Consider the following 17,114-nt stretch of genomic DNA (forward strand, 5'->3'; position numbering starts at 1 on the left):
GTTGGGGCCAACAAATGTACAACCAGAACACAAGAAAGAGCAGTGCCTCTTGAAGGAGTAGAAAGTAAAGTAGGGGTGAATAGGGTGAGACAAGGCTAGGATAGTTCAATATGGATCAAGGCAAAACGGACCAGAATCATATATAAGTGGTATGGATTTTATATGGGGGAACTTGAAGCAAATGGCATGTATAAATATGCATTCTAGAAACTTTGTTCTAGAGCAGCACTACCATAACTTTCTGCAATGATTTAAATTATTCTCTAATCCGCATGGTCCACTATAGTAGTCACTAGCCACAGGTAACCAAATGAACACTTGAAATATGGCTTGTGCAACTGAAGAACTGATTTTTTTTTAATTTTTAATTTATTTAAACTTAATTAGCTACATGTGACTAGTGGCTACCATCTTAGAAAGTGCAGGTCTAGACATACCATAGAGAGGGTGTATGGGGTGGCGGGAGGGAAGGATGGTCAGAAAGTTGGAATGATGGAAAGGAGACTGGAGATAAGCTGGGAGAGAGAGAATGCCAGGAAAACTAAAGACAGAAAAAAAATAACAACATAGAAGCATGAATTGAAAATATTCTGTTCACAATTTTCAAGGCTTAGAGAATTTGAAGGGCATAATGAGAAAGGACAACCTAGGTTAAACTCAGACTATAGACATCCTTGAATGCCAGGCTGAGGCATTTGGATTTTCTTTGGAGGAAACTTAAGGCTTGTGAAGAGGGTGTTATTTAGTCAGAATGTTTAGAAATGTGCTTGCCAGAAATTAATCTAATAGTACTGTATAAGATCAATTAACATGTAAATGTTTTATTAGAGCCCTGTGCTATTACATAATGATGATATATCTATCTAGCTGTGAATATTTTCTTCTTAGCCTCAGGATTCCATGATAGCAAGAACTATATTTACCTATGTGTTTCTCCCCGAGATCTCACAAGACCCAGTTGCTGGGAGAATGTTGAATGTGATTACAAAGTAGTTCATGAAAACTAAGGATGACTTAAGCCATCGTTAGGAATGATGGAAGGTGATGATTGTAGAAACTACATGTAGAAACATGCACAGAAGTTAACTACTAATTGAATTTGGAAAACTGCTTTTTTCCCCCATAAATCTCCAGGCCCCTTTAGTTTAGGACAATTCTTCTGTCAAAATGTGTTATAGCTCACACTTCTGGACACACAGCAAGCTTGAGAAAAATTTGAAAGGCAATATTTGAAAACCAATTTTTTCCCTTCAGTGTTTATCCCAAAAAATGTAGGAGTAAAATTGATTTTATATACTTTCAGATGACCTTCCAAATATACCCCACCAAGTGTTTGTAGCTTTGCTCTTTTTCCACATCTCACCAGTTTAATTTCTGCCAATCAGATAAGCTAAAAATGAAGTATTTTTATTTTACTTTGCATTCTACTGGTCACTACTGAGGTTTCAAATCTATTCATACACTCATGAATTTTCATCCATTTCGTAACCTATTGAAAATTTTTTTTCCTCAATGACTAATTAGAATATTTTATGCATTCATGATATTAATCTTCAATTATTTATTTTGGAAATATTTTTTCCAAGTGTGGTATTTTGCCTTTTAATTTTATTAATAGCATTTCCTATAATTTAGAAGTCCTAAATTTTATGTAGGAAATCTGTAATATCTTTCCTGTATGCCTTTTCTATTTTATGCTATGCTTAACAAAGTCTTTTCCATATTAAGATTATAAAGATATTCTCTTACATTTTTCTCTTTTGTAGTGTTTATATTTATGCTTAAATTTGAATATTCAGGCCATTTCTAAAATGTACTGCTGTATATTGGATAAGATACACATATAATTTCATGAAACACTTTTCCAAAATGTTATCCTAAACAATCAACTCTCCTGCCTGCCTATCAGTGGTCAAAATCAACCTCATGGGATTATGCCTCAGATTCAAGTGTCTAATAAGGGGTGATAAAGGTAAATCTAATGTATTGCCTAAACACATCTCTCTGAGTGTAGTCAAAGAAAAAATAATCTTACTTCTGTTCAACCCATTTAATTGAGAATCAGTTGAAAGACCCGTAAGTTTTAATCTCTGCATCACCTAATACAGTGCTCTGGGCATAGAAGGGATCAATCTTATTTTGTTGAATTAAATAAAGAAGAAGTTATAGAAAGGGATATACAGAAGAGTATAGCACTAAGTATGCATTTCAAGTGAACTTATTGGAATAGTATAGACTCTAACAGTATTTAAGTAAGGCAACAATCATGAAAGAGGAACAAGGTGAAAATATATGAGTCTTTTGTTCACTCTCTTGGCAAAGGTTTTAGGATGTTTCGAGATACAATATGCAAGCCATTCAGGCCTGGGCTGCATGTTATAACCCTTCAGTGCTGGTAACGAGAAAATAATTATTGCTATTATTTCAAGGGTTCAATGGAGAGAACTCTTTACTGTGGAATATTTAATTTTTTAAGAGGTGATAGTTTCATGTATAAAATAAGAGTCTAACAACCCTAAGAAATGCCGATTTTTAAAGCTTTTATGTGGTTAACACCACATAAAATTAAAAATAATAATTGAAACCTCACATTTCACTGATGTTGATTTTATTTTTCTCAAAACTAGACAGATAAAACTCTCAAAAAGAAGAAACAAAGGAAAAGATGGATATCAATAGGTGTTATTTCAAATCATATACATTTTCTTCTCAAACTTAACCTCTGTCTATTGCATTCTAAATTAGGACAAAAGCAGGGACCAAACTAATTTATAAACTGCTATGATACTAAATAGCTTACATTAAGATGAATCAGTGAAGATTTAGAATAAATTTGAAGGGGTGGAAATAACCACCTTTGAGACTTGGTTGGCATTTAAACCTTTTGGGCTTGGTGAATCACTGATGTGGCACTTTAAGGGGATTTGATTTTATAGGCTCCTCAGCCTAAGAGGTTTTAAGACTACAAAAAGTGATGTGGCCTGAGAGATAAGACTGGCACCAGGGTGTCACCGTGAAGCTGCTTTGCTTTAAACAGCCTGTTCCCAAGTTTGAATCAATAATCCAGTGGTAGAAGAGTTTTGGATTTGTTAGCATAGATGAAAGATGCTCAGAGCCTATTACTTTCTAGTAGAAATTGATAAGTAGGCCACAGAAGATTAAACTCTCACCATAAGGGAAGTGCAGAATTGAATTGAGATAATTATCTTACTAACTTGAGGCAAAATTAATGTTCATCTCTAAAAGAGTAGATCATTAATGCCAAATTGTAGAGTTCCCTTCTCTTACAGAGGAGGAAGAAAGTTTCCAAAATTGTCTAGATTTATTTAAGATAGTATGAGTTGTAACTTCCCATTTAAGCAAAATTTTCAATTATGCACAAAGAACTCCCAAGGTTGGAAAACAGGAGAAATATACCCTGAGTAGTATCATTTGAAAAAGGAAACCATCTCTCATTCTTTGTTTGATATTCCTATCTGTAATAAGAGAGCTGGTATTTGCCTCTAATATTCTAATCAAAGAAGCAAGAAAGAAAAAGTTGGGCATTAATTGGTGTCATCTCAAATGAATGTTCTTTACTCCTCAGTGATAGCCTGTGACTATTATATTCTAAATCAGGAAAAAAAGAGACTAAGCTAATTTATGAAATTCTGTAACTCTAAATAGCCTATATTTAGGTAAATCAATACAGAGAAGCATAATCTTGGAGACTTAACCAAAATCTTATCATTGATAAGGAATTCCTGCCTTCAAAATTTCAGGAATAATTGCTAAATAATTGCATCATATTGATCTCCAAAAGGGTTCAGATGTTTAATGGAGTCCTGACCCCAGTGAGTATTGGGATCACTATCACTGCCCTAAACAAGCATGGTTTTGACAGCAGCACATAAGTCTACCGAAAGGCAATAGCCCCACTTGGGAAACACTGCAGGTTTAGAAGAGAGTCTATACTCCCTCAAAGATCAGTCAGTGAAGGGTTCTCTGTCTCGGCAACTTGGAAGGGTCAAGTTTGACAGTGGGAAAGAACTGACTTGAAGGCTAATGAATACCTTACTAAACCTGTTTTCTCTGCACTAGGCTTCTAAAGAACTTTATTTTCAAATCTGCTCTAAACCAGCAAAGTAAATGGAGAAACACAGGCATAATGTCAAATAATTAAACCAAAACACATGATTTAGATTTAATTATCCACACTTATTTGCATGTAGCACAAAACACAACTTACATAATAAAAGAGGCAACTTTTGAAAAATGGTCTCAATTTTTCACTTCACGAAGAGAGTGTGGATATAATTTTTGAAACCGATGCTCTCCAAGGGTAAAAAGCAAACATAAATATAGAATAACTAGGATATGTTTTCATCATATGTTTTCTAATTTCAAACATTAAAATTCTCTTAAATTTCACTTAGAATTATCTAAAATGAAAGACATGGAATTTTAAAAACAACTTGTAAATCACAATTTTAAAAAATTAAATTGTTCTCATGTATTGCTATATGTTGTTTCTTTGCTTCCTTTAATACTTATTATTTGTACACTGTATGGATGACCTTTACATGTTACTTTTTTAACTCAAATGTTCTGTGGTGGAGCTTCTTCAGTTTTCTTTCTCTATGTCTAAAATTTATAAATGCATTCATTCATTTGTTCATTTATTGAATGCCTATTTGAAATCAACCAGTGTGCAATGGTGGACTAAAATAGGCACTGTTTATGACTTCAGGCAGCTAAAGACTAGGAGGAGAGTCAGACTTGACCATGAACAGATATCAATTAGAGTAACTACATAAAGGAAATCCACACAGTTCAGTGATTCCAGAAGAAAAATGTCTTAGCATAGGAATTTGGTTATAAATTCAGATTGAAATATTCACTTATCAACATCAAGTACCAGGATATCCTTTCTGGTTTGTATGGACAAAGTCCTACGAACAACAAGAAATTGTTACAATAATTGCAGATAAGAGAGGCACAGTATTGAGACACCATCCCTCACTCTTCCCACCAAACAACAAAAAAAATTATATTGCATGTGAAAATACAGTGGGAAGGGAAGGCACTGTCAAAAAAACTTGAAAGAATAAAATGTGATCATAATGTTCAACAAATATTTCCTTCCCCTTTATTTGTTATATTGCTTCTAAAGGAATCAGGATTCAGTTTGGATTGCCTTTTTTTTCTCTCCCAAGTGGATAAAAGATAGTTTCTCAATTCACATTTTGTATAAAATATAGAACACTTAATATATATGTGTATACCACATGGGAATTGAATAAATGTTTATTTAAAAAATGCTTTCCAAATTTTTTGGTAAGGGTTTGTACGGTGTCATATTTGTTCCATTTCAGGAGATTATGTGGTCATGTCTGTCTACTTTGACCTGAGTAGAAGAATGGGGTACTTCACCATTCAGACCTACATCCCCTGCACGCTCATTGTTGTTCTTTCTTGGGTGTCTTTCTGGATCAATAAGGATGCTGTTCCAGCCAGAACTTCTTTGGGTAAGGAACTTTGCTTGTGTTGTAGTGTCCCAAGATAAGTATCCAATATACATAGTCTATATTTCCCTTTCTAAGTTCATTTGCTTTTAAATTTAGCCAGTAACTACATAGAAATCCTATTTGTTTCATTTAAAACTAAAATGACCATACTTTGAAAGAAATAGTGTTTAAACAGCCTTTCTTCTGTTTTCCTTAATTTCCTCAATAGGTTTTATTTAATAAATTTTCTTACTAATGAATTTGAATTAAAAATTTAAAAATATTCTTAAGTCTCCTATTTTCAACAGATATTTTACTTTGGTTGCAAATATTTAGAAAATTGAGACTTTACTGCATATTTTTCCCATTCAGAATGCTACTGGGAAATCTAGGTAGTGGTTTGCTGGACCTGCTTACACCAGCTTATGAGAGCTGATGTCATGCTTCTTCCCACTGCCATGTCCAGTGATACTACCCTGGTAGCTTTAAATTAGCAAGGTGAGAGTGTTTATGCTATGGAAATAGGCAAACATTACAAATTAGTGCCTTGCTTTTTTATTGTTTTTTATGTCACTAGGGTGTTAATTGTTAAACTTTCACCAGAACATCACTGGCTGTGGGTTAATTCTAATGTACATAATTATTGTGGTGATATTTGAAGATACACATTCACAATAATTAGCACTTTATCACATAAGTCATTGAAAGTATTATTTTTGGAAAAGAAAACAAATTTACCTATGAACTTTTGGCACAAACCTTCCACTTTTAGGAACATTTGATACATACTCAACTTATATATATGGCTATATTATTCTTGAGGTTTGACATCTGTTTCCTCGCATGAAAATGAAAGCTCACATAGACTGAAACAAACTAAAGCTTCACAGTGACACTGAAGTCTAGGCCCATGAGTGAAAGGTTCATATTACATAAAATTCCTTAAAGAGTAAATTAAGAATAAAGTTATTGAAAGGTGAATTATAAAATCACAATCCCCCACCATTAGCTATGTGAAACTTACAGCCACTTCTCTTTCTAACCCACTATCTAAAAAAACATATGGTGAAATAGTTAAGAACTTGGATTTTGAAGTCCAGCAAACCTGGGTTTCAATCCACAAACAAGTATGACCTTGGGAATGCCCTTTAGTCTTTCTAAATCAGTTTCCTCATATCTTAAACTGGTATGATCCTTGTACCTAACTCATGAGCTTTATTAGGGTTAAATTAAATAAGATATCCTACACAAATTGTATGGAATTTAGTAAGATCTCCAGAAATGTTAGCTACTATACTCATTTTATGACAAAATGTTTTGTACCAAGTTATTAAAATCGAGTACAGAAGTGATTTCTGGAAGGAAAAAAAAAGACATCATTTGCATATGTGCCTTCTTCCAAACCTAATTTAGTTTCCCATCTGTTTTAAAAGGAATTTATTTTTATTTTTTTCTGTTATGTGATGTACTCTCTTTTACAAGTCTTATTCAACAATTGTAATATCGCATCTATGCTACATGCTGAAACAAACCCAAAATATATTGAACCTGTTACTTTAGGGCCATTACCATTAATTACATGCTTAGATGTCTATCTCTCACATCAGAATGGAAATGTGTTTTTTATCCTAGCACTAGCTAGTGCCTCACACATGCAGGAAATTCAATGATTGCTCATTTAATGCATGTGATTATGAATCAAGTGAACAAATGCATTGATGTGTTCTAATCTACCATTCCCCAAGGTATCTGAAGGAAAATATTTCATATCAACTTATCTTCTGACAGTCAGGATTGCTACTGGTCAACTCCTACCATGACCACTCTGGTAGGCCATTTCAGCCATATATTAAATGAATACTCATTGGCAAAGTGCCATGGTGGGAGCCAGGATCAAGGTGAGCAGGATGAGGAATGAAAGGCTTCTGAACAAAGAGCAGATAGATACTTCTATTTGTAGGTCACTTGCTGCAAGTCAAGCACATCCAAAGTAGCTCCCAAGCCTTTTCTACTCATCACTACAACCCCAGGAAGTGTTGCAACGAATATAGCACTATCATGTTTTTTAGAGCTGAGAAAGCATAGGCCCTGCAAGGTTAAATGAATTGCACAAGGTCACATAGCCAGTGGGTGGCAGATCATTGGATGACGAGACCTAGAATTGCTCTGGGTGTAAAGCTTTGCTGAAGACGAGTTGTGGGAGAAAAGTGTAAAAGAGGGAACCAGGCCTGGGCCAGTTTCTGCTGCCTCACTCATTTCTCTAGATCATTACTTCTCAGACTTGGCTGCACATTTAATTTAAATTACTAGGGAAGCTTAAAAATACAGATGCCTTATTGCCACTCCCAGAGATTCTTATTTAATTGGTCTCAGGCATGACCTGGGTGGCAGGATATTTAAAAGTTTCCCCAGGTGATTCTAATATACAATCATACAGTAGAACACTGCCCTAGATTTCATTGAGTCTTATTACCTTTTCTAATGTTTACAATCAAGAGTTAACCACATGACTTTAAACCCGTGTGGGCTTAAGTTTATTGCCATCAACAGAGCCAAGGTGTTTGCTGAGCAAGAAAAATATTTCCACCAAGCTCAGGGCTCTGGTTCTTTCCTGAGAAGAGACCACTAGACCATGAAAGAAGAGAGTCATCTTGGAGCTTATAATATTTGAACGTAGTTTAGCACACAGGTGGTAACCGGTGAGGTTTAATCATGGTGCAATGACCACGGATGGAACGATTAAAATGGCAATTATTATTTATCACCCAAGTAATCTGGAGTAAGCTAAAATCCCTGAAGAGCTTACTTCATTCCAGGAACTGTGGATAGTTTTCCTCTACCCCAGGTAAGAGAAGTTTAATTTCTTTGCTGAGCAAAATTGGACTGAAAAGCCACATCAAGCTACTTAGTTGCTGGTTGGTGAATCAGTTAAAACTGCCATCCTCTATGCTTTATTGTTTATGTCATAGCTGTGGTTCTAGGCAGGACCCTGAAAATATCATGAAGCAATTCTTCAAGAGCCCAATTTTATATGGCTAGTGATAAATTTCCACATAGCCTGAATAGCAGCTATGTTATTTGCTAGATCAGTGTTTTACCTTACATGTCAGAATTTGTTTCAACCAAACTATTATATGCCAGATTTTTAAAAGTGGGCTCAACTTTGGTATATAACATAGACACTGGCCTTTTCACTTCTCATAGGTCAGATGTGGCTTGAGGCCTGAATGTGTAATGAAGACCGAGGTGACAATTTAGCGTTTGATTTCTTCAAAGAGACATCAGCTATAATTAGATGCAATCAAGAACTCCTGTATAAATTAATGCATAGAAACCTAAAGAGAGATTTTTTTTTCAGTTTGAGAAGCCAGTCTTTTTTGTCCCTGAAATTAATGATAATAATACCTTACATTCATTGTGACTTTATTAATATTGGCACTCTATATGTATTGTTTAATTTAATTTTCAAAAGAACGCTCTACGGTATTTTTATCTCCTCCCCAACCCTGAAGTTTGTAGGTGGGAAGCTCTAACCTTCTTAAGGTTCCGCCATGATGACATGGCAGACAGAGAGCCATCTCACATTTTCTATCAGGAATCTACAATGGTTTCCCAACTCCACTGGGAAGTCTGAATTCCAATGCTATGCTCTGAACCACATTGTTATATTTTCTCTCTCTAAAAAAAGGTACACATGGCATTAAAACACAATGCAGTTGTGGACCTTCAAAATTTAGACCAACAGATTGGAAACTGCAGCCTGAACTGTTAAGGTGAATTGAAGTCCCTTCAACAGGAGCTTGAACCTATTCTGATACTGAATCTATGTTTTCACTGATATGAATAACACAGCTTTTACAGAAGAACCACTGATCCTCCACTGATCAGCACATATAGGTTGTCTTATCTTTGTTCCTTATCTCTAAACAACCATTGGGAACATACAGTTTGCTTGGATGCTGTTGAACAATATGTAAAAGAGTTTTGACATTAGACATTTAATTTCTATCTTCAAATACCTCTTCTGCTACTTTACTAACTGTCGAATGTGGAGCTGGTCTTTTGGTCTCATTTCCACATCTATAAAATCAAGATGAAAATATTTGCAATGCACATAAAGTGCTTAGCCAAATACCTGGCATGAGGAAGTTCTCAGTAAATATGAGTTTTATATTACTTCTGAGATACTTTTTTCATCCTACAATAGTATTTAAAAATGCAACAATCAGATCATGTGACCTATACCCACCTGCCTCCTCTCTTTGGCACCTTTCAATGATTTCTCTTTGCAAGCACTGCCTGTTATAACTTCTATACCTCCTGTTTCATTGACATCACCTTGATTCCTTTGCCCATCCCTATATGCCAGGTATTCAGAAAATTCCAAGATCAGACAAAATTTCCCTTCATCAGAACCCAACCTTCAGTTATCTCCTCTTTATTGTCAAAAAATTAATTACTTCTATTTTTTAGGTTTTGCCATAAATACTATCTCCTCAAGGAGATCTCTCATCAGCATTCTATATAACTAGGTTCTCAGATGCCTGCTCTTCTTCATGTTGCTTACCAAAATTTGTAATTATATTGTTTTTGTTTATATGATTTATAGAATTACTCTATAAAATTTAGGGTACATGGAAACAGGGACCATGTCTATTTTATTTCTCAGCATATATCCAGTGCCTATTATGGTGACAGGTACATAATGGGCAATAAATATTTATGGTCAGAGAAAATTAATTCTAATTATTCCTCTTTCTCATTATGAGGCCATTCCATTCTAACAGGGGAAGTCACGAATCTAGTTTGGTCTTATTGGTGACCCACCATGCTGATGTGGCCACGTAATCTGTTTGTTCTCTTATACCCCTGTTCAGGTATCACCACTGTTCTCACAATGACCACTCTCAGCACCATTGCCCGGAAATCACTGCCCAAGGTCTCCTATGTCACAGCAATGGATCTCTTTGTATCTGTTTGCTTCATCTTTGTCTTCTCTGCTTTAGTGGAGTATGGCACCCTTCATTATTTTGTCAGCAACCGGAAACCAAGCAAGGATAAAGACAAAAAGAAGAAAAACCCTGTATGTATCTTTTTTTCTTTGAGGTCACTGAAATATTTATGTAGAAAGACCACCCAGTTTTGTGTTGGTTTGGTTTTGGTTAGTCTGTGAGTAAGCTAAACCTCAGCACTTGCTCTCCAAGATGAAAATGCAATGTGTGACTTTGGCTGGACCATGAGGATCCATTCCAGTCATTAATGACTTGGGAGAGAGCTGATTCTCAAAGACAGACTCCCCCAATCTATGTGTTCTCTAAGTTATAACAGTTAGGTAAATATAATTACCTGCTCTCTTCACTTCATGGGAAATATAACCAATGCTGAGAAACATATTCCCTTTCTAGGTGTTATTAGACTGGGTTTCTTTTTTTGGTCTTCCTGGCCCCCTTACTATATTTTTAAATCATTGATTTTTTTAAATTAGAATTTTCAACCAAGATACTCTACTAGGAATCCACAAGGTTCTTGAAGTTTCCAGTATCATCACACTTTTGCAAATAATGTGATGTACATACCTGTGTGTGCAGGTGTGTGTGTGTTTCTACAACAGGATTTCTATTGATTTAATGTTTGAAATGTATCTAATTTCTCTTCTAAGACACATGACTCACCTATTGTTTGGGCAAGTGATTTAACCTCCCTGTGCCTTAATTTTCTCATATATAAAATGAATATTATTAAAATATATATATCTTGTGGGGCTACTATGAATATAAATGTGCTAAAATGGGTAAAAAAATCATTAATTACATAGCACCTGGCACATGGAAAACCCTCATCATTAATAATTGATGATCATGGTGGATGATGATGATTTCTACAATAAGCAAACTGGATTGACCCCAAAGTCTGAACAGTTTAGAAACAGGTAGAGGGACTTCAGCTTGACACCAGACTTCTAATAGAGGTGATGAAGCATGCACATGAATGCTTAAAGTAATTGTCTTTTTTTGTGGATTTTGAGAAGAGCATATTGCTACCCACTTACCCACTTGGACACAGTTTCTGACTCATAAGAGCCCCATGAAATTTATGTTCCATTCTCTTTCAAGACGGGGCCAAAGGAAATCATCCTGGCCTCCTGAATTGATGGCCTCTCCTAGTCTTCTACTCTAAAGGACATGTGAGATTAGAGAATAGCTAGTTATCTGAGCAAGACATTTCAGAGGATGAGTTAAACTGAAGGAGTCTAGCTGAGTCCAAGTTGTATCCTGATGTAGCTCTGGGAATCCAGTGAAATTATACAAGCCATGAATATTTATTTGAATATAATGCTTTATAACAGGTAAAGAAAGAAGCATTATTCTTGATGATCAATAGAAAATGCTTACTTTTAATTTACCAAATATTTATTATGCTTTATGAGTCCTTCCTTTCACTGTCTGTCTTGCATCTCTCTGCCTTTCCATTTTCTTTATCCTTGTTTTAGTTTCTTTGTCGTGTTGTACCTTGTTTGCTCCTTCTTTTTCCCTTTCCATTTTGCTCTCCCTCAAAATATGGCTTAATTGACACTAGGCTTTATTATCTGCCAGCGGTAACAAGGATGTGTGAACCAGCTTTCAATCAAGCTCTGAAGGGAGCTTGACTCTCTCTAGCAGCTAAGTCAGTGCAAGGTGGATTTCATTGCAAAGATAGAAATACATGGATTTCTTAATCCAGGGACATGGGAACTGCAGAAGAAAACAGGGGAAAAAGAGAATTAAGGAAATGAAGACAATAAAATTACTTGGAAATTTCATACATTTCTCCCTTTAACCAATTGGATGGTTTTTTGAAACTAGCAAGAGCCTAAGCTTTGAATGAGAAGTTGAAAATTTCATTTTCCTGTATATTCGGTCCTTTGTTATGTTAAGACATCTATTAAGGCCTGCTTGATGATAATTAAAAATATATAATCACAGTATTGCCATACAGAGGAGCCAGACAAAGAAAGCCTCCTCACAATTGGACAACACTGGCTTTTATAATTAGTCATATGTGGAATAACATTGTAGATTTCAGTAGTCACAAAATTCCATTTTCCAATGTTAGGCATTTACTCTATCCCAAGCTCAGAACTATCCCTCTGTGTTTATAATTTCAATTTCTTTCACTTACTATGTTTTCAAAATGTATTTTTAATTTATCTTATTTTGTCTCCCTCTCTTTTTTTTTTTTCTATCTTTCTCTCCTTTTGATAAAAAAAAAAAAATGCAATTCTCTTTTCTGTCTACAAACCCAAAGCTTCTTCGGATGTTTTCCTTCAAGGTATAATGTTTTTGGAATGGAAATTCACTGCATGCAACTGCTGAATTTAACTATTAATGCTTACATGGTGTTTTATTTTTTTAATGAGTAGACATTTAAGCATTTTACTAGATATAACACATTCCAGATGAGATAGTTTCATAGATTTCTAGAGTTGATTCAATAGCCCTACATTAATTCACAGATGCTTTGAACTTACATGGACTTCAAAAGCTATAAGCCCCATGAGATATCACAAGGAAAGAGGACCTCTTTAATATCAAATCCAAGACTGACCTTCCCTTCTTAAATGAAAGTATGGTCCAATTTCATCAGCTACACCTACTGCATTCATTCCCTTTTAAGCCTAATATTAACTCTGTAATTCCTTATTCAAAATAGATTTGTTTGCTTGATAAAAAATTAATAATCTCTATTGACTTGAACTCTACCTCAGTTCTATAAGAAATATACTTTCTTCAGGAGGGTTTAGGTTAAAAACATCCATTGCTTCCTTCAGGGTGATCACTGGTCCTATTCGTTCTATCATTATGCAACTTTGTAATGAGACTTCTATTCTGAGTTGAATTCTGATTCAATTGACACTAGGATTTCCGTTTATATTATACTCAAATTGACTCATCCAAATTAACATTAAATAAGTCATTTAATTTTATAGCAATTTTATAATTTATCTAGTGGCAAAGATTGGACTAGCATGTATTTAAGTGGTACCAGTTTTTTCCTAAATGCTAAAAAGGGTTCGATGGCTAGGCAGTAACATTTTTTTCTGAATTTTTATTTACACGTAGGTAAACCTTTGGACATTCTGAAGCTTCTAAATGGTGAATGTTAGACAAAATATTATATTCCTTTAAAACAAGCCATACCATTGTGGTATAAACTCAGGGACCTTCCCAATTTATATACATATATACACACACACTTATTTTTAACATGTTTTCTATTAACAGCATCTTTGCTCAGTGTAACGGTATTACTATTTGCCTATAACTAAGCATGACTACAAAACTGATTTCAAAATTGGTACATTTTTATTTCTCTGTTCCACTCACGTGCAACACCATTAAATGCCTTCATGTATGCAACTTCACATCTAATACTAGAAAAGATATCATGTAGTTGTTTATTTAAATCTTTAACCTTTGAGTTTTTTTTTGGTGTTCAATCTTCTTGCTATAGCTTGATGGTATTATTTTTAGCTGCACTGCTTAAGCTCAATATTTGAAATCCGCAAATATGCTCTCTAAGTTCAAATTTACCATTGTAGATCACGATGTCATAGCAATTTCCTGAGTAACCATTTTCAGATTCATCATTCACATTGGTGACATTGTGGGCAACAATTCTAGGATTTGTCAAGTATAATTAACTCTGGCCCCTCCCCTTCCCCACCCTTGTCTCAGGCCCCTACCATTGATATTCGCCCAAGATCAGCGACCATTCAAATGAACAATGCCACACACCTTCAAGAGAGAGATGAAGAATATGGGTATGAGTGTCTGGATGGCAAGGACTGTGCCAGTTTTTTCTGCTGTTTTGAAGACTGTCGAACAGGGGCTTGGAGACATGGGAGGATACATATCCGTATTGCCAAAATGGACTCATATGCTCGGATCTTTTTTCCCACTGCTTTTTGCTTGTTCAATCTGGTTTATTGGGTCTCCTATCTTTACCTGTGAAGGAAGCGGGGAAACGTTGATATGGGTCTTATTCACTGAATGTCATGGAGAGAAGCTGCCCTAAGTCCACTTAAAATAATCTCCTATGTGGTTTATAATGATCCAAATGTGTTTTTATGTCCAAACTTGGTAAATTGTATTAATGTCATTTTTTGTGTGTGCCCAGCTCTCCTTCGGTTAGTGTACTTTGAAAATTAATGTTTGCTATGTTTAAAACCTGCAAGACAAAGTGAAATTGAAGCAAGAGCATTGAAACCAAACAGGATATTTTTTAGCTACAGCTTGAAATAGTGAAAGCTATTACTATTTATAGTGGTTGTGTCTTTACCATTTCATAATACAATTAGGTGCAAAAGGTCCCAGAGATGGCACCCTAAGTTAACTTGGGGTCAAATTATGGTAAGTTGGATCCCAATAGAATTAATTCCTCATTTGAGAAGATCATAACTTACATTAAATATAAGAGCATAGACTAGAATTTTATTACAAATCTATCCCAAGTTGGGAAGAAATCCCCACCACCACATGTACAATTATGTAAATATTTCAATAACTTAGAATGCTTTAAGTTTAATGCATGCATCTTTTTAGATCCAAAATAAATAGATTGCAGTTTCCATCATAAAATATTGTCTTTTATTTTCTGTCTTTGAGATACAAAGGAATCATGAATGTAATTATAAGGGTTTGGGTTTTTGGGAATTGGAGGGATGAATTTTTGCTGCCTTCTCCCTCATGCATGGAGAATCAAACAGCTTATTTTTTTCTTGTCTCACATATTGCAACACTTTAAGTAAAATATAGATCGAATAATCAACATTTGCCACCTCTAAATATGCCCACTTTCATAACAAGAGTACAAAGTAACTGTATGTGCTTGCCGCTATTTTTCTTCCCTTTTGGATGATAGATCATAACATGACTTAGTCCCTATGTCAAGATCTGCTTCTAGTGATTGTGAGTGCCTTGTGGGCAGAATCCTTGTCATTTCTTCTTTGGATTCTCAGCACCTTGTATAGTGCCTGGCACACAGTTAGTGCTCAGTAAATGTGGTTTGAAGTGGATTGACCTCATATACTAGGGTGAATCTCTGTTCTGACTTGGAACTGATTCATCTTTTCACATAGACATCACAAAGTGATATTTGTTTTGTGGAAAAAGCAAAAAGGATCCAAAAAACTTTGGTTATTTTTGTTCACTGTCAAAAAATTATTTTAGGCAGGGTTCATACTCCTTTTTAAAACCATACTTATCTTCTATGTTTATGCAAAGAAATGACTCTCTGGGGCATAATTAGAGTTTGGGTGCTGTATTATTTTTCCAGGACTGGAGATGAGTCAGCCCTGACCCATCCACATTCTACTTGTGGACATATGATAGGCATAATAAGCAAGCTTCATACCTGACTAGTGTTCAGAACGTAGTATAATATACTCTGTGAAAAAGAAGAAAAAAATATATGTATATGGATGGATGGATTAAATGAAAGAATGAAAGAACAAATGGATGAATTTCAAGGAGATTGAACCAATGGCTATGGCCTCATTAGACCATATTCTAATCAAATGAAGGGGTTGTCCTAGACTTCAAACATGATAAGTTGAGCCCCATCTTCATGTATTTATCCTGCATTTTAATTTTTCTAAAACAGCACCCTTTTTCAATTCTTTCTTATTATAATTATTGTGTTAAGTCATAGCTAGAATGGACTTTATAGATAACCTAAAAACAGAAAAGAGGAGAGAGTGACTTTGTCAATATAAAATCATTGAAGTATCATCAAATCATCTGGATGAATCTTGAAACACATTTAGCTGCCAACTTTACAAACATTTATTATACCAGTGCTCTAGTATATAACCTCAAATCCATGTAAATAGAATGAATTATTTTCTTGTTTTTGTCGAGATATTAAATGTTGACTTCTTGGGAGAGTTGTTGGCAAATTTTGATGGTGAAAAACATGTTATTAATGTTGATTCAAACTATGTTCTGTAATGGGGACACTCAAAAAGCTAGCTTTCCAATGTGTGCATAGTATTGGCAATACAAATATATATTATATATACTCTAATTCTTAATTATCAGCTGCTCCCTGTCTATGTATTTGAAAACCTTTTCACAAAGGAATTGCCTAATGTGGGCTTTTACAATAAAAATGCTGCATTCTAAACCATAATGGCATCTCAGTGATCTTGTTGGGTTGGTTTGTCTTAAAGATTGTGATCCCTCTTTCCTTTCTCATTCCCCCCTACTGTCTTCACTTTTAGAGACTCCTATTTGTGAGCTTCTTAACTTCAAAAATCATTACAAGGTATGTTTTGGGAGTGGAGTAGAGAAGGCAGCAGAAATATCATGAAATAAGTAAAGACAAAGTCTTCTATATCTCAGTATTTTAGGTGTGGTTAAGAATATGGAATCTGGTGTCAGACAGAATTGGGATCCAAATTCCACCAGGTTTTTGATAATTGTCAACTCAGACTCTCTAGGTCTAGGTTACCATTTTATCAGCTATAAATTAGGTAAAATAATGTCACCCCATGTAGTCACAGCATTCAATTCATGGTTTAAAATTCCTTCCCTTACTGCCAGTGCTTCCTGTGCACTGCTGTGTGCTCCTCCTACCTTTATCAGATCA

The 17,114-nt window shown here is 34.9% G+C and overlaps 1 protein-coding gene across 2 annotated transcripts in view; it reads left to right on the forward strand.

Annotated features, from left to right (window-relative positions):
* The window catches only part of GABRG2 (gamma-aminobutyric acid type A receptor subunit gamma2), a 107,129-nt gene extending 90,474 nt beyond the window's left edge, over positions 1-16,655 (forward strand). The window contains exons 7-10 of one of the 2 annotated variants that reach the window (XM_004450560.3): positions 5,355-5,507; positions 10,364-10,569; positions 12,771-12,794; positions 14,201-16,655. In XM_004450560.3, the coding sequence (XP_004450617.1) occupies positions 5,355-5,507; positions 10,364-10,569; positions 12,771-12,794; positions 14,201-14,476 (659 nt within the window). In that variant the 3' untranslated portion in view covers positions 14,477-16,655. The remainder of the gene's footprint in view (positions 1-5,354; positions 5,508-10,363; positions 10,570-12,770; positions 12,795-14,200) is intronic. The other variant, XM_004450561.2, reaches the window with a different exon arrangement.
* The last annotated feature ends 459 nt before the right edge of the window (positions 16,656-17,114 follow it).

Source organism: Dasypus novemcinctus, chromosome 2, assembly GCF_030445035.2.
Source record: "Dasypus novemcinctus isolate mDasNov1 chromosome 2, mDasNov1.1.hap2, whole genome shotgun sequence".
NCBI classification, from domain to species: Eukaryota; Metazoa; Chordata; class Mammalia; order Cingulata; family Dasypodidae; genus Dasypus; species Dasypus novemcinctus.